At 41.5% G+C, this 21,409-nt stretch overlaps 1 protein-coding gene across 1 annotated transcript in view; it reads left to right on the top strand.

Annotated features, from left to right (window-relative positions):
- The window catches only part of LOC122816707 (transformation/transcription domain associated protein), a gene marked incomplete in the record, with an annotated part of 2,794,447 nt that overhangs the window by 2,295,151 nt on the left and 477,887 nt on the right, over nucleotides 1-21,409 (top strand). Inside the window, 1 exon segment of the mRNA XM_044089697.1 lies at nucleotides 5,623-5,723. Within this exon segment, the coding sequence (XP_043945632.1) occupies nucleotides 5,623-5,723 (101 nt within the window).

The following is a 21,409-nucleotide window of genomic DNA, read 5'->3' as shown; positions in this document are numbered from 1 at the left end:
GAGCACCAACTCCTGCATGGGACCTCAATTTTGTGCTGGAAAAACTCACCATACCTCCTTTTGAACCAGCTGCTACTGCAGATATAAAATTTCTCTTTTGGAAAACAGCCTTTCTTTTAGCAGTCACTTCAGCTAGAAGGAGTTCAGAACTACAGGCTCTCATGGCATTGGAGCCTTTCATTATCTTTTATCCAGACAGGGTAGCCCTCAGGACCAATCCGTCCTTTATGCCTAAGGTGGTATCCAGTGTGGCTCTTAATCAGACTATTCATCTGCCAACTTTTTCCCCAAATCTGCAGAACAAGGGGGAGCGGATTCTGCATTCATTGGATGTACACAGACTAAGATTGTACTTAAACGGGACAAAATCTCTAAGAAAGTCTGAGCAACTACTGGTGGCATTTGCTGCAGGGGCAGAGGGAAAGGCTATTTCAAAGCAGATTATTTCAAAATGGATAAGCCATTGTATTAGTTTCTGCTACTTGCACCATGGTAAACCTGTCCCCAAGGGGATCAGATCCCATTCCACCAGGGCTGCATCTACTTCTGCAGCTTTTCTCAGAGGGGTTCCTACCAGAGACATTCTAGAAGCTGCTACTTGGAGCTCAGTTCATACGTTCACCAAACATTACCATTTATCTCTCTTTTCTAAATCCAGAGCAGGCTTTGCCACTGCTGTCTTGCAGGGCCTTATAGCTGCTCCTAATGCTGTATAATTCCATCCTCCCCAACCATAGCTTTGGGATTCTACACAAATGTAATGACTGCAACAGTGAAACACGAAGAACATAGTACAGCTGTGTACACTTACCATAAATGTAGATGTTCGAGTGTATTCACTGTTACAGTCCTGGTTACCCTCCCGCCAGCCCCCGTTTTCTCTCTTATTATACCTCTTCTTTCCTTTACTATGCTCAAAAGCCTTTTTGGTGTATTTGCTTTTAGTTAGAGGTATATTTTTTGTGTTCAAAATTGCATGCATATATATATTTTGCTCCCCATTCGGGGGGCACCTGACATCTGGGTCAAGAAAAACTGATTAAAATGGCGTCGGCTGCATGTTTTTTGATACCCCTGACGACCTGATGTCATGGAAGAAGAGACAGCAACCGACACAGGACCCAAGACTTTGTTATTCAGGCCGACCGAGGGCAACCTGCCAGCAGATTACCCAAATGTAATGACTGCAACAGTGAGTACACTTGAACATCTTCATTTATGGTAAGTGTACACAACTGTAGTTTCCTTGTTTGGCCCCAAAGTAAAAGGCACCCTCTCTAGGTTTGATCAGAAAGGGGAAAACCCTGTCTGCTGTGGGTGTGCATTTTTCAAACCCTCAACAGACCTTTTTTAGGAACCAGCGAGGCAGATGGGAAATATGGTTCAAAAAATCCCAGGCTCCCTTCCAAGATCCACATGGAGCCAGTTCTCCCCAGGGGCAGAGGGAGAAACTCAAATGTCAGATGCTGTCTCCATGACAGAGGTGGTCTGCATAACAAGGGATGTAGAGATGCTTTCTCTGATAGGTCCTGTCAGCGCCCCCTGAAAAAAGTTCCAACTGTCCATCTCTGGAGGCAAGTCGGTGGTCGATTATCCCTGCACCAGAAAGCCTGGCTAGAAATTGCAAAAGATTCATGGGTGCAGAGGATAATATTCAAAGGTTATTATAATACAATCTTCCCACCAACTCCACTAGTAGTAAACAAAATCCCTAATACTCCACCCAGTCAGAGGGAGATAGCAACAATAGAAAAAAATAAGTTGCTAAAAAAAGAGAGTAATCCAGGAGATCCTCCCAGACTAGAAGGAGTTCGGAACTTATTCAAGATTCTTTTTAGTGCCAAAGAAAACAGAGGACTGGAGACCAGTTTTGGATCTCTGCAATCTAAATCAATCAGTTCAGTACACAAATTTCCAGATGGTCATGGTTCAGACCATTTTGCCTTTTCTGCACAAGGGTGACTGGATGTGCTCGATAAATCTTCAGGATGCATACTATCACGTAAAAATGAACAGACGGTCCAGAAGAAATCTACGCTTCCAGCTGGGAGCTAGTTGTTACCAATTCAGAGCTCTGCCTTTTGGTCTCACCACAGCTCCCAGGGTGTTTACCAAGTGTATGACAGTAATAGCAGCTCACTTGAGGCTACAGTGATTCCGAATGTTTCCATGTTTGGATGACTGGATCATAACTGCTCTGACCAGGCATCATCTGATTCAAGTTTGAGACTGTGTACTCCAGTTATGCTCTTGCCTGGGGATTTCAGTCAACCACCACACACAAATCTCATCTTGAACCAACACAGATATTGGATTTCATGGGTGCTTTACTCAATATAGTCAGTCAAACAGCTTTTCTCCCTCAATCCAGAGCTCAAACTATTCAGTTCAGGTCATAAAGATCATTCAAAGCTTTTCTTTTTCAACCCAGCTGATAACTCCAGGCTTTGTCAGCGGCAGTCATTCTGGTACCGTGGCAAGGTACCATATGAGGATTCTTCAATGGACTCTAGCAATTCAGTGGTCCATTCTTCATCAACCATTATCCAGTCAGGTCAAAGGTAATGCAAGCGTGCAAAAATTACCTTCTGTGGTGGATACACTCCAGTCAAGTTCAAGAAGGTCGTCCCTTTTTTCTCTCCCAACCTAAGGCCATGTTGACTGCAGACACCTTATAGATTGGGGGTGTGAGCACATCTTGGGAAAGACGGTCCAAGCCACATGTTCACAAGAAGAGGTCAACCTGCATATCAGTGTCCTGGAAATGAGAGTTGTCCTCCTAGTGTTGCTGTCCTTTCAAGATACTCTCCCAGTCGGACTATTGCGATCCAGAAGAACAATATGTTGGTGATCTGGTATATTAACAAACAAGGGGGAATCAAATCTTACCCCCTTTATCGAGAAGCTATGAGAGTATGGCAGTGGGTTATCTCATACAGTCATTTTCTTATAGTAACGCTCAATCCAGGGAAGTCCACTGTGATTGCAGACAAGTTAAGCAGGTATGTTCTAATGCCTCACGAGTGGTCTTTCAACATGAAAGTGATAGAGAGGATTTTATGTCGATGGGGCCAGCCATGCTGCAATCTGTTTGCATCTCCCCTCAACAACAAGTGCAGCAGGGTCTTTGTCCTGATTCCCTTCTGGAGGAGTCACTGAGGGATGCTGTACTTCACAACTGGCTGCCCCGGTCTCCATTATGCCTACCCCACTATTACCTCTAATGCCCAAATTTCTTTAGGAAACATCTCGATTTAAGAGCACAGTTCCTCATTGCCCCTTAATGGCCTCATCATCTTCATCTACCCTGTGTCCAACTCAAGACCTGCTGTCTCACTCAACATCTGGACATTCCATACCTCAAACTGACCGCATGGTTTCTTCAGTTCCGTTGATTGCTAGGCAGCCCAGGTTCTCCTCCCTTGTCCATCACATTCTGTTGTCATCCCACAATGCTTCCACCAGGAGACTTTACAAAAGTAACTGGAAAAGATTTGTTGTTTGGGCACATCAAAAGAATTTAAACCCCTTCTCAGCACCAATCCCTAAGGTTCTTGACTTTTTAGCTACAGTTATCAATGAAGGGGCTAGCTCCACTACTGTTAGTACAATTATCTGCCATTTCTAATTTTCATATAGGAGTAAGTAATTCAACCTTACCATCCCCCATACTTCGCAAGGCTTTTCTCAGAGGAACTTTCCTACTTAAACCTCCATTAAAAGATCCCATGCCTTCTTGGGATTTAAACATTGTTTTGCAAACTTTAACTCAGACTCTCTTTGAACCATCAGATAAGACTGATCTAAAATTCTTGACCTGAAAAACCTTTGTTTTAGTTGCTACTACTAATTGCAGAAGAGTATCAGACTTACAAGCCCTGTCATCTAAACCTTACTTGATTTTTCATAAGGATAGAGTATTTTTAAGGCCAATCCTTCCTTTCTTTCTAAGGTAGTGCCAGAATCTAATATATTAATCAGGTTATCAACCTTCCAGTATTCTTTATAAATTTCTCAAGTAAAGAAGAATATATGTTGCATCTTTTGGATGTTCACAGACAATTATGTTTTTATCCTCACAGAACCAAAATTTTGAGGAAATTAGAACAATTATTTGTTTCTTTCTCAGAATCAGAATTTAGGCAAACCAGTTTTTAAAGTAACTTTAGCCAAATGGTTGACTGATTGCATTCTTTTGTATAAAAAAAGTGAGTTTGCCTTTACCAAAACCATCAAAAGCCCATTCCACTAGATTGATGCCAACTTCTTAAGCCTTTTTATCTAGAGCTTCATTGTTTGATATTTGTGCAGTTGCAACTTGGGCCATTCCTCATATCTTTGTTGCTTTTTACAAATTGGATCTGGTGTCAAGGGGAAGAGCAGCCTTTGGCACAGCGGTGCTCAGGAATATCCTTCCTCAGAGTCCTCTTAGCAATTGGGTAGCTGGTGACTCTGTCCCAACAGTTGAGGAATGGATAAAAATGACAACATTAGATAACAAAGTTATGTACTCACCATAACGTTTCATCTGTGTTGTCTGTTTTCATTCTTCTTCAACTTCCCTCCCACCAACCCCCTCCTTGTCTGATTTTTGAAAGGATTGAAAGATGCTGGAGGAACTACTATTCCTTTTGTTTGAGTCCCAGGTTCTGTTATTTATTCCTTTGTTTGAGTCCCAGGTTCAGTTATTTTATTATTTACTACTGCTTTGCAGCTATAAGGAGCAGTAGACAAGATCTGAGGTATGTTAGGTGACTAGGACATTGTGGGTAAAGAGAAGAGCTCGAGATTTTCAGTGTTCCATGAGCTGAAAGAAGCAGCGAGTCAGATCTGAGGATCTGATCCAAACCAACAGTTGAGGAAGAAAGAAAATGGACAGCACTGATGGAACATTATGTTGAGTACATAACTTGTTTTTGTAAACAAGTACTTAACGGTAATGAGTTTATTATAAATGGATAAAAACATAGATCTACCCAGTTTTATAACAGTTTGTCAAGTAGAGTAGTTTATGCTATAAATTGCAGTTGTACAAAGCAGAATGGTATGTAGGTCTAACTTAAAGGAAATTAAGATCAGAGTACAAGATTTTTTTTCGGACATAAGGAATAGAAACATTAGTAGTGGTGTGGCAATGCATACGTTATGACATCATGATGGTCAAACCGATCCTTTTCAATTTATGGTACTGGCTGGAATGTTTTATCTGGTTTGGTGGAGACATGCTTTCTTTAAATCATCTTGAAGATAAAAGGATTACTAGGTATTACACATTGACACTTACAGGATTAAATAATGAAATTAACAGGAAATATTTAATTTCATGTAATTTGATTGTGTAATATTTATAAAGATGAAGTACATTAATTCTAGCTGGCTATATGTTGCACATTTTTTTTTGAATGTACTGTCTCTTTTAATACAACTTTTGTGATGATTAGGTGTATATTTAAAAGTTGAGTATGTGTTCATTATCATATTCCTCCAGAAGACAGTCAACCGAGGAGCTAGGGAGACTTTATTAAAACATTTTGTATCTGATACAGTACCTGCCTGCCAATGTTTGTGATTTAAGAGTTATTACACGTATTCGTTTAATTTGTTTTTTTTTTTTCTTTGCAGGGCCTTGAGGTAATTGAATCAACAAATCTCAAGTACTTCACTAAAGAAATGACAGCTGAGTTTTATGCACTGAAGGGGATGTTTCTGGCTCAAATTAATAAGTAGGTACCATTGTAAATAAGTATGCACATATTAGGTATCAGACAGCATAGCATGAACAGAAAGTGAACTGATAATTTGTGGTAGAGCTGATTACATCCAGTTTTCCGTTGTTGATATGGTAACATTGTCTTTGTTGCTGAAGTGTTTAATTTACAAATGTGTGAAAGAAATTATCAGCAACTATTGTTATTAGAAAAGGATGCAAGGTAATGCATAAGTGAAAACATTTTCTTTGTGTCATCATGCATTACTTTAAGGCTTTAGATGATGTGATGGTCTATCTCACTATAGCCACAAGCAGATGTGTGAATGAATTCTAGTTGTACAGTATAAAATGTCTGACTTGTTCAACTCTGAATAACTAGCATAACTTGTAGAGATTAATTCATAACTTTGCCATATCTTTCTATGCAAAAGTAGAAGCGAATCTGCATCTACTGGTGCCTGTCAACTTGCTGCTCTCAGTGACATTTAAAATTGTGTACCATCAGTGCATTTATAGAGCTGCAGTGTGACAGGTTGCAAAACACTTCCATTGGAATGTTGTAGATGACCTAGATGCCTTCCTTAAAGGATCTTATTTCAGTTCTGTGCATATAGAGGTATATGTTTTGAAGACAGGCTAAAATGCTCCTGAAGATTGCCCTTCTTTATCCCAACCCAACTCCTTGCCTCTTCATATGTAACAGAATTTCTATTTTCCATAATATTTTGCTGAAGTGCCCAATGGATTTTGTCATCACCCACGTCTGACACACTTCCATCTTAGTACAGCTAAAGTCTTGGGACTCTTCAGTACCTATCAGTGTCCTCACAGGGCTGTTTGATGTCATCGGAAGAATGCATCATATTAATAAGAAGAGTTAAGGTTGTGCCATTGTGTAGAGCATGAAAAGAGAAAGATCGCAACTGTCACCTCCCCTACACACTTCAGTACTTATCCTTTGTGAGCATTGTGAAGGGGAGGCACTGAGGAATATGTACCCACCTCCTTGGCTAAGGCATCCACATATTTCGTATCACTCTTCTCTTCCTGTAGTTGGTAGAAAAGAAAAATAATAGTTTTAGATACATGTGTTAGTGGGATCCTTTGCTTCCTTATCTTTTCTTCAAACGTAATATTAAAGAAATATTTGCTTGGTCAGGCCATCTGCAAGGTATGGTAGCAGACAGCTATTAAACCTTTCCAAGGTTTCCAAAGGCACTCTGTGTTATTGTTAAAAACAGTCATTCATCACGTATATCATGTATATCTCATTTCAAGACTGTCAGTCACCTCCTTTGAAGAAGTGCTGAAAAAAAGGAAGGGATGTGTCATTGTCTCCATTTTTCCATGCCTTCTTCATTACAAGAGACATGGCATCATAAAGTTGAGACTTTGCCATAATCTACTTGAATTTTCATTGTTTTTGTAGTAAATATTCTTTTTAATTAACTTTTCTCAGTGTCTCCAATCCCTTGTCTGACTACAGAATCTGTTATTTTTCAAATACCTTTATTGCCAGAAAAATAGCTTCCAAAAAGAGCCTGCATTTTGCATGCATTTGTTTATTGTCTTATCATTCAAGTGTCATCTTGCTTTATGCATTTAGTGTTGTGCTACACTTGATGTGTTATAGGCCATCAAGAAAGGCTTGGAGAAGAAATGGAGACACATTGAAAGGAGTATGACTGAAGAGCCTTAGAGTGTGAGAATGGTCCTCTGCTTGCCAGCACACTGCACTCCAAACAGCCTCCACTCATGCAGGTGCTGCTGTGCTGGGATGAGAGGGTGAATGCTACACTGCCTGCTCCCATGAGGTCCTCAGCAGAGGGTTCTGATGAGGTATTCATGGCACCAAAAACCAAAAGTGACCTTTGAGTCACTCATTTTATCAGCTTCTACCCAGCTCCTTATCTACTGTCATGTTTGGGATGCTGAGTCTGCTATGATGTATTTGTTTGACTGAAGCACTGGGAAAGCCTTTGTTGACACGTTTCATTGATCTCTTGATACTTTAAAGTGGTTTTACTGATGAGCTCACCCAGTTGGCTTAGACTTTTTTCACTTGTTAGAGAAACTGCAATGGTGGAAAGAGATTTAGCCCAGCCCTCTTGACGCTGTACAAATGAGTCTGGCCCTGTCTGTGTGTCAGCTCTGGAGAGAAGGCTGAAACATTTTCATAAGAAGGTCCAATCTCACTCTGATGTCAACTTCTCAGAAGTCTTCATTTTTCTCCCTTCTTCTTCTTTTAAGAGATTTAGGAGATCATTAGTTTGTCAGGCTTTATGTTTTGCTAGTTTATTGATAGCTATGAGGAATGCATGCTCTAGATCTTGGGTACTATATTTTTGGATCATCCACCTGTTCAGTCTGCCACCTTTGGCCACTGGAGACTATGAATGCTAAGAGGACCTCCTACAGCACATTAGGGGTCTCCCATGTTTAGATTACGTGGGAATGTAGTTAGTGTAAGAGTTACAGTAGATCTGTGTGTACCACTATTAATTAAAGTCATTTTTTAAATACCTTTATTCAATTACGGCTTAAATCACAGTCAAACTTACATTAACAAAAAAGAAAACAAAACATATTTTTAAGTCATTGTGCATCACACACCTTTTCTTTATAGCTGTCATCAGTACATTACATAAGTTGCTGAATTCCTGCCTTCCCTTAAACTTCACTCCTCCTCCTCCTGAACATTATTCTGCATGTATTGTTATAACAATTTCCATTTGTTTATATGTAATTTGCTCCTTACATTTTTAAAGATCCCTCTTTTATCTGTTTTATAATATTCAATAATTTAAGTACAGTAGGTTTAGAATTTGATTTCCATTTTCTAGTAATCACTTTTGTGGCAGCCAACAGAATTAAACTTAAAATGGTCTTATGTCTAGGTAATTCAGATCATATGTCCCAGCTCAAAAGAATAGTTTCCTTAGTTACAGCCATTTGCACACCCAGTATTTCTGACAGAGTAGTCATTAGAAAATTTTTAAAATTTGCCAACTTATTACACTTCCAAAAACCTATGTTCCCAGTTACCTCTTTCTTTATCATCGCACCTCCAACATTTGTTGTCTATATAAGGAAAAATTATTTACAGTCTGCTTGGGATATAAAGTATACATGTAAACACTTCCAAGCAAATTTGTTAAACCTTCTGTTGCATACTTAGGAGCCATGCGCATGTCCTCTTATTGTTCTTTTTGTGAATTGCTTTTCCAGTCTTCAGTCTTTTGTAACCACGTCCAGTTGATTCTTATAGTTATCATGCAGTGTTTTACATGCCCTACTACTTATCCCATTATTAAGAGCAGACTCTGTTCTTGATTCAACAAAAAACTCTAAAACCAAAGTCCAAACACCAAAAAACACTTTTTGTGACATTGTGTTTGGATTGGTCAAGGGAGAGGTGTCTGTTATGCTTGGAATGGTTATATAAAGTGCTTTTGATTGTTAACTTCATTATTCTGATGAAGTTTCCATTGGCAGAGACGAAAGCAATTCATTTTCAGTTTCATAATAAAGGAGTGTGAACCCTGAGGTGCCTGGACCGTTCTTTTCTACATTCAACTAAAAACTCTACCAGAGCAGGTATTTCTCTTTGCCTATACTCTGGTATTAATCCCTTGTAGTTAACCCTCTAATGCCTCTCATGTACTCCTACTTACTGTCATCCCTATTGGCAAAATGTCCATTCTAGTGTTGGCTAGTTCTTTGAATACTTTCTGCTGCTTTATGAATGTAATATGTCTATGGTGGTGGTTGTTCTCCTTAAGGATCTCCACCCAAATCCCACTCTTTCTTTATTTCTTGAACTTCCCCCATGCTTTGCCATTCCTTTCTATTTTGAATTATAACCACCTGCTTGTGTTGTGTATATTGTCCTTAACTGTGTAGCTCTAAATATCCCTTTAAATTGGGTAATCCTAAATCACCTGGTTCTGTCAGAAGGATCAACGTATCCAACTTACCTCTTGCCTTTTCTCCTAGATAAATTCTTTCAACTCTTTATTTTTGTCCACAGCATATCCTCTGGTTGATAAAAAAATACAGCTGAGCCATGTATAAAACTGTTGTCTTACTATCCATATCCATAAACAAGCTTCCAGTTTCTCAGTTTTTGTATTTTTTTTTTTAGGTATCGTCCCACATATTCTTAGCTGCCGTAACAAAAGCCTTTTTAATCCATATTCCTGAAATACTTCATCTTATGTCCTCATAAATATGGGTATTGTTGAACCATTTTGTGTGTGGGTACATAATTTATAGATAGACTTTTCTTCAGAATATAAAATTGTCGTCGTTTGTCTTTCGGCTTTTCCCGATTAGGGGTCGCCACAGCGGAACTCCGGTCTGCTAATGATTGGCAGTAGATTTTCACAAACGCCGAAGTGCCAGCTCGATGTCCAACCTTCAACGAAGGCACGCCCATTTACGCATGTCTTTCGAACGCCCACCCAACCGCGGGGAGGACATGCAGACTCCACACAGAAGGCACTCCCCGCACTCCAGCCGAGAATCGAACGGGAGAACCTCTTGCTGTGAGGCAACAACGCTACCGCTGCACCACCGCGGATATCTTCAGAATATAAAATTAATGAAGACAAAACAGACTTGAAACTGTTTGAAAATGTTTCGTGCCACTGAGATATTCTTTTCTGTATTTATCAGGTAAAAAGTAATATCATCTGCAAATAAGGCCAACTTTTCTTGATTTTGTTTCCAGTTATATCCTTAAATTTCCTCTGTCCCTTGTTTGTTTTGCCAGTGGCTCTAAATATAAAGCAAATAAAGGGGAAAGAGGGCTCAAACACGACTTATCAGAGAGAACCCCCCCCCCCAATTTTAATTATTGCCTCTGATCCTTCATACATCCTACTAATATATCAGGGAATGCAAATGCTTCCATTGCCGTACTCATAAAAATCCCAACTTACTCTGTCAAATGCTTTCTCTGCATCAAGACCAAACAACAGTGGTGTTCACTTACATTTTGCTTCCCTCTGGACCATCATTGTTCTGTTGGTGATGTCAAGTGTTTGTCTTTGTCTGTAGGCAACACAGCCACCACACCTTTCTTCCAAGATGTTGGTTCTTCTCCTCCTCTTAAAATACTGTTAAAATCTTCCAGATCTTTATTACGTTATTCCCGCCAAACTTCCACAGGAATACCTTATGTTCCTGGAGACTTCACTGAAGATTGATTATACAGCACTATTTTTATCATGTCCTCCTAACTTGATTGTTAATTGTTGAGTCTCATCTATCTCTAACTTGGGCTTTATTAAGTCTTTCATAAATATTTTGGTTTGTGCTCTTACTTAATTTCCTCATTTCTCTGCTTTATATAAATGTTTGTAAAATGTTTGGAGTCTCTAATACCCCATGCTCAGAAATCTAAAAATTAATTGCTTGCACCTGCAAACAGTTTGTCTTCAGGTGAAAGTAGTCGATTAATCTTGTTAGCTTCATTCAGAACCGAATAAGCAACTGCCTTCAGCTGCAGACTTCTTGACTCCCAGTGAACAAATATATTTACTAATATAAGAAATGTAACATTTTTTTCATGACTTTCATCATTTTGTCTTATTTTTCAAGCCTACTTGCTTACAAAAAACACTTGGCTTAAGTCAAACACATTAATCTAGACATTCACACTTGTAAAGATAACAGAAAATATCTTAATTGTACATATAATCGGTGCACTTTTACACCCCACTTCCATCCTAACAGCCAAGATCACAGCATATTCACAGTAAACTTGCTTTTGCCAAGGCTTTCTACTCTTTTTTTTTTTTTAATACTGTAAAGCCTATATTTTGTACAACTAAAAAGTACACACACAACAGTCACTGAAAAGCCCCTCCACACATTTAAAATATCCCTGATTACACAAAATTGCTTTACTATGTATTACATACAGTTTGTATCATGAAGTGTTTTATTGATGCTGCATAGTCTAATTTCAGTGTTGCTGGTCTTCTTCCTGATCATTTCCATCTCCCAACACCAGACTCGTTCAGTTCCAAGATACCAATGATTCTTCTCATTAACTTTATTGGGGTTTTTTCTGACTCGAGCATTTTCCTTTGGAACACTGGAAAATATTTCACTGGCAAAGTGTCTCTATGAGTTTCTTGTCGGAAGAACGAGAACCAGAGTTCCCTCTGTTTGCTGGTTCACTGTTTGTTGGATAAACTTTTTTCTTCCCTCCTCAGCCTATTCTGCATCCAAAAGTGTCCTTTTTAAATACCTTTATTGAATTATCACTCGTGACATAGGCAAATTGACATTTACATAAAAGTAATCATACTGTATTAAGTTAACGTTTACAAACATTATATTTCACACGTATTGCTATATGTCATATTGCTGTATGTCATATAACTGCGGTGGTGGTGCTGTGGTAGCGTTGTCACCTCACAGTAAGACGTTGTCCTGTTCGATTCTCCGCTAAAGCTTCTTCTGTGTGGAGGCATGCGTGAATGGGCATACCTTCGTTGAAGGTTGTGCGTCAGGGCTGGCAACTCGGTACGTAAAAATCTACTGCCAATCATTAGCGGACCGGAGTTCCACTGTGGCGACCCCTAACCGGGAAAAGCCGAAAGATTCAACATTGCTATATGTCATATAACCTAAGCAACATTACATAAATTATTCAATTCCTGCCATTTTTTTAAAAACCGGAAACATTTTTATTAAACCATCACTTGCTACATAGGCAATCATACTTTTATATAAATGAAAACAAACCACACCAACACAATCCTGGTTGCAAGCATTTTACATCACAAACCATACTGACACACTCCCATTTGCAAACACTGTACATCACTTATAATCTACCCAATAATTTTCACTCAAACATTACATAGCTCATTTAAGTCCTGCCTTCTTTTAAACCTCATTCTTCTCCTGCATGTATTGTTACCACAGTTCCCATTTTTCCTATGTAGTTTGCTGCTACCCTTTTCTAAAGATCTCAGTTCCAGTTGTTTTGTCTCTGTTACTGTATTCACTACTTGTAGTATAGTTGGTTCATAGGTTAGTACTAGGCTAATTGCCCCTGTGGACCATTTTAAGCTAGCCAGTTACCTCATGTGAGTATCAAACCCTGCACCTTGCATCTATAAAGTAAACACCTTAACCATTATGCCAATCTCCCAACCCTAAGCAACATTACTTAAATTATTCAATTCCTGCCCTTTTTTTAAACAAGAAACATTTTGATTTGAATGCTTAGATTTTGATTTTGATTTTCTAGTAATTGCCCCACCATAATTAGACACAGCAAGGCCTTACTGTGTCTAGGTAATTCCGATTCTGTATCATAGCTCACAAAAATCATCTCCCTTGTCACACCAATTTACCCACCTAGCATCTCCAATACTGTATCCTGCAGGTAATCCTTAAAGACTGGCAACTGAACACACTCCCAGAAAATATGTTCCCAATTACCTTTCTTCTCTGTTACACCTCCAACATTTGCTGTCTACCTAAGGGAAAAATTCTCTGGAATCTACTTGGGGTATAAAAATGTCTGTCTAAACATTTCCAAACAAAAATCCTAAATCTTCTAGATTTTGTTGCATATTTGGGAGACATGAATGTATCATCCCATTGTTTCTTTGTGAATTACTTATCCAGTCTCTCTTCCCAATCCTTTCTAACTTCTTCTGAGTGATTCTTATAGTTGTACAATATTTTATATGCTGTACTGTTCATTTCTTTTTTAATGGCAGCAGCTGTTCTAGATTCTACTAACTCTACCAGTGCTGGTCTTTCATTTAGGATCCCCCTATTTCTTTCTCTTTGCCTATACTCTGATATCAATCCTTGATAGGGAAGGGGATCTCTAACCTCTAGTCCAAGTAAATTCTTGGCATCTTCTCATTCTGTCATCTTTCCCTCTCTAGTTATTTGCTCCCAATACCTTGGTTCTTTTGCCAGTTTTCTCCAATAAATTCCAACCCCCTGATGTTCATCGTGTTACCCTGCTGCAGTCATCACACTTGGGTTATCTTGTCGTTAGGCGGTCCCGCACTCGGCCGGAATTCCAAAGTCTTGGTCCGGCGTCGGTTGCTGTCGCTTCTTCCCTGACGTCAGTGCGTCAGGGGTATATATAATGCATCTGACGCCATTTTCTTCAGTCTTTCTTACCGCGCGGTGCCCGAAGCAGAAGCAGTTCGCAAGTGCCGGTCGGCCGACTCCTGAGATTTTCGAAGTCGAATTTCAGATCCGAAGTCTTCAATAAAGTTAAGTACCCCGTTGGGGAAACTTTTCTTGCCTCAGACCGATGTCAGAAAAAGTTAACAATTGTATTTCTTGTGGGAAGCAAATACCTCATAAGGATTTTCATTCTCACTGCATACCTTGCCTAGGCCCAGACCACAACGTCACTGGTTGTCGTTTTTGTGCTAGGTTTAATAAGCGTACTATTAAAAGACGCTTTGTCTTCGCACGACACTACTTCGGTAGAAAATTTAACTACACTATGCCGTCGGAGCAACCGACTAACGGCGTGCACAAAAAACGCAAGGATAAGGACAGGCAGCCTAGACCCAAGCCAGACTCAGAGGCCTCGGCTGATCCGGTCTCCGGTTCACCGGTCTTCAGTGAGGCTCCGACGCAGCCCCTGACTACCGCAGATCTGGAACCCGTGACCGCTTCGGAGCTTTTGTCGGAAAGTACTAGGCCGACGCAGCCATTTTATTTAGCCCCTACCGACGACACTGCTGATAGAGATGTCGGTACTACCTGCAGAAACACCTCCGGTTTCTGAAGGCGTCTTCAGACCGACGACGCTCACCATAAAAACGTTTCCTAAGTCTCCTATTAAACCTAAAAAGACTGCACTTCAGTCTCCAGTTCAAGGCCCCATGCCTAAGAAACAGATGCTCAAAATGGCTGAAGATTTGATCTCTTTAATCAGGGGTTCCCAACCCCCACCCGACAAAAGGCCTAGACAAGAGGAAGATTATGCCTCCTCTGAACAAGTGTCTATTTCCTCAGGCTCCTCTGAGGACCAAGATTACTTCTTCTCCCCTTATGAAGATTCTGATGCTGAGAATTCTATTCCCTCAGCTTCTCCTCCTGAAGACTACTCCTTTGGGGAAACTTTACACACTGAGGGAACATTTTCACTGGGAAGGTCAGGACTACTCTGACTCGAAGAAAAGGCTCGGAGAGTTTCTTTTACTCCCCCAGCACAGACATTGTGGATGATGTTTACTTAGAATCCAGTTTGAACCCAGATTCTTTGCCTCCTGCTCCAGCCAAACCTGACAAATACTATAGAGTACCCGATTCCCATAAATTCCTTTATAAAAGCTCTGTTGCTGATCCAGAGACCATCTCCCAGAGTCCCAAAGGGGCTAAGGCTTCTATGGCAAAAAATCCTGTACCCTCTGAAAGGGACTCCAGGGCACTAGACAGGTGGGGGAAAAAGGTTTACACCTCAGCCACTCTAGCTATGAGGGCACTAAATTGCCAATTCCACATGCTAATATATCAGCAATTTCTAATGTCTCAGTTAAAACAAAAAATGAGCACACTCCCTCAGCAGTCTGAATTGAAAGAAATGCAAGATTTCTTGCATGCAACTGAACAGGTGGGCAAACATACTTTACAATGTGGGTTTGATTCTTTGGAGGCTTCCTGCAGAGCAGCTGTCACTGGGTCTGTTATACGTAGGCATGCTTGGTTAAAGGAACAAACTCTGCCTGATCATGTTAAAGCAAAGCTTCTAGATGCTCCCTTACAGCAGGATGTTCTTTTTGGAGTTAAAGCAGAAGTCGTCTTAAAGAAAATGGAGGATAAGGCAAAATCTATGCAGACAGTCAAAGATTTTCTACAGGTACAGCCCCCTCGCTTCAGCAGAAATTGGCCAACAAAAAATTGGTCCTTTCCAGCTGCTAACAGACCACAGTGGGGTAAATACTGACGTCCAAGAGGCAGAGGACAACCACAAGCCCAGTACAAACCTTGACAATGGGGCACTGCAACACAGAAGGGAGAAGACAGGTCCCAGACTACCAGAAGGCAAACTCAATGACTTGCACCTCATCTGGCCGAACAACACTATCTTGACAGCACCCTTGGGAGGAAAACTCGCACTTTTTTCAGACAACTGGCACATTGTCACAAAGGACAAATGGGTCCTAGACATAATTTCACGAGGATACAGATTCCATTTTCACACCTTGCCAATGAAAAGAGGAATGCCAAACCTGCCACAAAATCAATAGGCAGAGGCACAAAAACAAATTACAGCTCTCATGGACATGAGAGCCATTCAATTGGTACCTACTCGAGAGCAAGGCCAAGGATTTTACTCAAAACTCTTTCTAGTTCCCAGAAAGGACAAGGCCTGGAGACCAATTCTGGACCTTTCAATTCTAAACACCTTCTTACAAGTACCCAAATTCAAGATGCTAACACTACAGCAGCTTCTTCCCATGTTGGGCAAGAAAGCATGGCTAGTAACGTTGGACCTCAAGGGGGCATACCTGCATGTCCCTATCAGACAAAGTTGCAGAAGATACCTCCGCTTCATTGCAGGTTCAACCCATTACCAATTCTCTGCACTGCCCTTTGGCTTATCTACTGCGCTTAGGGTCTTCACAAAATGCCTGGCACCAGTAATTGCATACTGCAGACAAAGAGGAATTCAAATATACCCATACCTGGACGACTGCCTCATCCAAGCAGAAAGCAAGGACATCCTCTTACAACATCTGGCTTTTGTAAAACATCTTCTAAGTTGCCTGGGGTACACAGTAAACGAAAAGAAATCAAAACTAGTACCCTCACAAAATGACATTCCTGGGTGCCAGCTTGAATACAATGGCCCAGAAGGCTTACCTGATGCCAGACAAACAACTACAACTGACTCAATATTTCAAAACAATGGCAACAAAGACCCAACTACCTGCAAGAAAAATTCTGCAGGTATTGGGCTTCATGGCATCTTGCATACTACTAATACCATTTGCAAAGCTGCATATGAGGAAATTACAGTGGTACCTAAAAAGCGTATGGTCTCAACACAGCCACAGCTTGGACACAATGATATCTCTCATTCCCTGCCTACAACAGGAGTTTCTGTGGTGGTCACAGGCATGTCACCTCAACAAGGGTCAGCCTTTCACCTTGCCCCCAGCCAGGCAAACTATGACAACAGATGCATCGGACTACGCCTGGGAGGGCACACATGGCAGGACAGTGCGTTCAAGGCATATGGACTGCAGACCAAAGGAATCTGCACATCAATCAAAAAGAGATGCTAGCTGTACAGAATGCTCTGACAGCCTTCAAGAATCTATTACATCCAGGACAACTTACAATAAGGACGGACAACACCACAGTAATGTGGTACATAAGCAAACAAGGGGGTACACACTCCTACCCTCTATGCAGGCAAGCAGTGACCTTGTGGAACACAGCTCTGGCTTACCAAGTTCAGTTACAAGTTCAATTCCTGCCAGGAAAAAAGAACACATTGGCAGACGACCTCAGCAGAAACATCATGGATCCCCATGAGTGGAAACTGGATCCACAAGTATTTGCAATGATAACTCAAAAATGGGGCCTTCCAGACATAGACCTGTTTGCCAGTCCTCAAAACTATCAACTAACAAAATTTTGTACAATGACACTGCACCATCAAGCTTGGAAAGAGGACGCGCACTCATTCAGTTGGAAAAACCTGACAGTATATGCCTTCCCTCCATTGCCTCTCCTCACAAAGGTGCTTCTGAAAATCAGAAAGGAGAGACCACGACTGATACTCATAGCCCCAGACTGGCCACGCCAGCACTGGTACCCACTATTGAGGAATATGGCCCAGGGCCCACCTTGAATTTTACCACAAATTGCCCATTTGCTCACACAGCAAAACAATCCGATTCTTCACAGCCAACTCAAAACCTTAAATCTGGCTGCATGGCAAATGACCTAAGCATCCAGCCAGCTCCTCTTTCCCAAGCAGTTATGGATGTTATTCTTGAAGCTAGGAGGCCCAGCACCAGGAAGGCCTATTCGGATAAATGGAAAAGGTTTTGCGCCTGGAACCAAGCTAAAGGCCAAAACACACTTCAGCCTCACATGCCTCAGATTCTACAGTATTTAACTGAGATGTTGCACAAAGGACTTTCTTTTTCTTCCATTAAAATCCATGCATCAGCTATTTCAGCCCACTACAACACGGATCCACCCTTATTTTCGCATCCACTTCTAAGGCAGTTTCTCAGAGGGGCAAAAAACATTAGGGCCCCCAGGAGAGCACCCACACCAACATGGGACCTCAATTTTGTTCTGGAAAAACTTACGCTACCTCCCTTTGAACCAGCTTTCTCTGCAGATTAACAGTTTCTATCATGGAAGACTGCCTTGCTGCTAGCAATAACTTCAGCTAGAAGAGTCTCAGAGCTGCAGGCACTAATGGCAGTGGAACCTTTCCTCATTTTCCATCAAGACAGAGTTTCTCTACAAACTAATCCTTCCTTCATGCCTAAGGTGGTTTCCAGTGTGGCTTTAAATCAAACCATCCACTTACCCACCTTCTTCCCAAATCCACAGAACAAAGGAGAAAGACTCCTGCATTCCTTGGATATTCACAGGCAACTTCGTTACTACATGGATAAAACTTAGGCTTTCAGAAAATCTCACCAGCTCTTTGTATCCTATGCTACAGCTTCACAAGGGAAGGCTATATCAAAACAAACCATTTCCAAATGGACAGGACATTGCATTCGTTTTTGCTATACCCATCATGGAAAACCAGTTCCTGCTACCATTAGGCCCCACTCTACCAGGGCAACAGATACATCTACAGCCTTCCTCAGGGGGTTCCAACCAAGGAGATTTTGGAAGCTGCAACTTGGAGTTCAGTACACACCTTTACCAAACACTATCACTTACCTCTTTACTCTAAGACTAGAGCTGGCTTCGCCACTGCAGTTCTGCAGGGCCTTCTAGCCTCCTCTAACCCTCTATAACTCCTCCACCCATCCTTAGCTTTGGGATTCTACCCAAGTGTGATGACTGCAACAGGGTAACACGATGAACATAGTACAGTTTTGTACCTACCATAAATATAGATGTTCGAGTGTACACCCTGCTGCAGTCCAGGTTACCCTCCCTTCATCCCCTCTGATCTAACTGGCTAAATCTCTACAATACCTTCCTGATGTATTTGCTTATAGCTGGAGGGATTTTGTGTTTGTGCAAAAATTACTTAATTTGGTACTAATTACTGACCACCTTTTTGGGGGCACCTGACATCTGGGGCAAGAAAAACTGAAGAAAACGGCGTCGGATGCATTATATATACCCCTGGCGCACTGACGTCAGGGAAGAAGTGACAGCAACCGACGCCGGGCCAAGACTTTGGAATTCCGGCCGACTGCGGGACCACCTGATGACAGGATAACCCAAGTGTGATGACTGCAGCAGGGTGTACACTCGAACATCTACATTTATGGTAGGTACAAAACTGTACTTTACCTATTGTCTCTATCCCGAATTGCAGTAATCATCCCTGATTGCATAATCTCCTTTTTCCATTCTCTTATTGGCTTAGTTCTTGGATACTTTCTGCTACTTTATAAATATAGCATTCTGTATGTTTGTTGTTGTTCTCCTTAAAGGCCTGCATCCAAAATCCTAGTCACTCTTTGTTTTTTGAGCTTCTCCCCCGTTTCATCATCATCCCTTTCCACTGTGAATTATAGTTTTCTGCATTTGCTATGTATAGGAGGAGCCTTAACCGTGTAACTCTGAAATACCCCTTCAAATCGGGTAATCACAATCTGCCCTCTTCTACTGGAAGAATCAGCTTATCCCACTTGACTCTTGCCATCTTCCCCTCACAGATAAAGTACTTCAGCTCTTTATTAATTGCTATCCACAACCTCTTATCTGGTTAATATACACTGGTCAGGCATACCTTTAAGACTAATGGGACTAAAAACATTTTAACTGCTTGTATCTTCCTATCAATATCCATATAACAAAGCTTCAGTTTTCTCAGTTTTTGTATTACCTTTTTTTATTCTCTTCCCACATATCCTTAGCCACACCAAAATTGTATTTAATCCATACTCCTAAATATGTCAATGTTATGTTGTCCATCTCGACTTCCTTCTTCCTGCTTGGGGTTTGGAGCCGATCTCGGCTTCAACTCTGCCACTTCTAAAGCTCGAAGAGTCCTTACTGGCTTGAGGCTAACCCCTTATTCCAGCATGCATAGTGGTAGCTACCCAGATCCTGGTTGCCACTTGCAGCGTCAAGATTGTGTTCTGCTGGCTCAGGCCAAGTAGTTTAATTTTTCTATCAAAATTGCTGTTTGTTCAGGTCTATTTTGTATTATTAGTTAGAGTTTAACTGTTTTATTACCCCTATACTCATTACATTTATTTGTGCTTATAGACCGTCGTTTCTTCTCAGGCTTGTTTTTTCTGTGTTTTGTCGGCGGCCCGTTTTTTCTTCAGGGTTATCTTTCCCTTTTTCCCTCCTTGCTTCTTAGGGAAAAGCCATTTAAGTTAGAGACTTTCTCCCTCTGGGAGCTTTAGCCGTTTAATTTAGAGGCTATCACCTCCTTATTTTTCTTCCCTCTTTAAAAATAAAAATAAATATTTCCTTTTTTACATTCTTGTTGTGTAATTATGTCTAAAGAGTCTACAAAGCAGTCAGGTTTTAAAAAATGACTCGTGTTGCCAAAAAATGTCCCTTACGGATGGGGACACAAGTTGCGTTTACTGTTTAGATGCGGTCCACTGTTAAGATTCGTGCTCTGTGTGTCATGATTTCAGTGCGCAAGTGTTGCAGGAAAGGCGCAGCAAGTTGATCCTGAGAGGGTTGTTAAAACCTCAGGTTGAGGTTGTTTATGTTACTCAGCCTTCAAAATCTGATGATAAATAAGCTTCTCTGTCAGCTCCACCTTTGGTGATGACAAAGGCAAAGTCTAAATCTTCGGATCCTTTGGAACTGATTGTTGGCTCCGAGGATTCCTCTGTTCTGCTGGCACCATCTGTGGCTTCGGAGCCATCCTGGATTCATAAGAGGTCGAGATCTCCTTCCTTGGACCCGGTGAGATATGTGGCTCAGTCACCACTGTTACAATCAGAAGCAGGTAGTCACCGGTCCTTGGCCCACTCATCTCAATCATCCAGGAGTGTATCGGATGATGTGGAGAGAGTGGTGAAGAGGCTACTCAAGACACGGGTATTTGCTTAATTGTTGTCAGTCAGCCCAGAAGGAAGTGGCTCCATTGTCCGGTCCAGCCCCTATCTCGGTTCCTGCTCCGACTGCATCCAGCTCGGAACTGGAGTGCATGGAGGTAGTAGGAGTGGAACCATTGGTTCCAATGACCCTTGCTGTGTCGGTTCCAACATTTGCTCCGACCTCCTCGCCAGTCTGCTCCATCGAGAGGTCTGGGCCCCCGAGACTCCCTCTTCGGCTCCGAGGAGGGAAGTGGCATCGGACCCTTGTCCGACCCCGCTCTCCCTCTCGGAGCTTCGGCATAGGTGAGTTCGGCTTCCACATTGCCTCAGAGCCATCGCCTTCGGTACAGAGGTGGTCTCCGGGCTCCTCGGAGCTGGAACCTCCCTCCGTTCCGGACTGCGGTGCCTTCGATGTGATGAGTGTGCTGCCCACAGAGATGGCCCCACCCTCGGCTCCATTGGCTCCTTC

This window comes from Protopterus annectens, chromosome 12.part0 (assembly GCF_019279795.1).
Source record: "Protopterus annectens isolate FY-2018-M chromosome 12.part0, PAN1.0, whole genome shotgun sequence".
In the NCBI taxonomy this organism is placed as follows: Eukaryota; Metazoa; Chordata; order Ceratodontiformes; family Protopteridae; genus Protopterus; species Protopterus annectens.
This window is presented reverse-complemented; position numbering and strand designations above follow the sequence as displayed.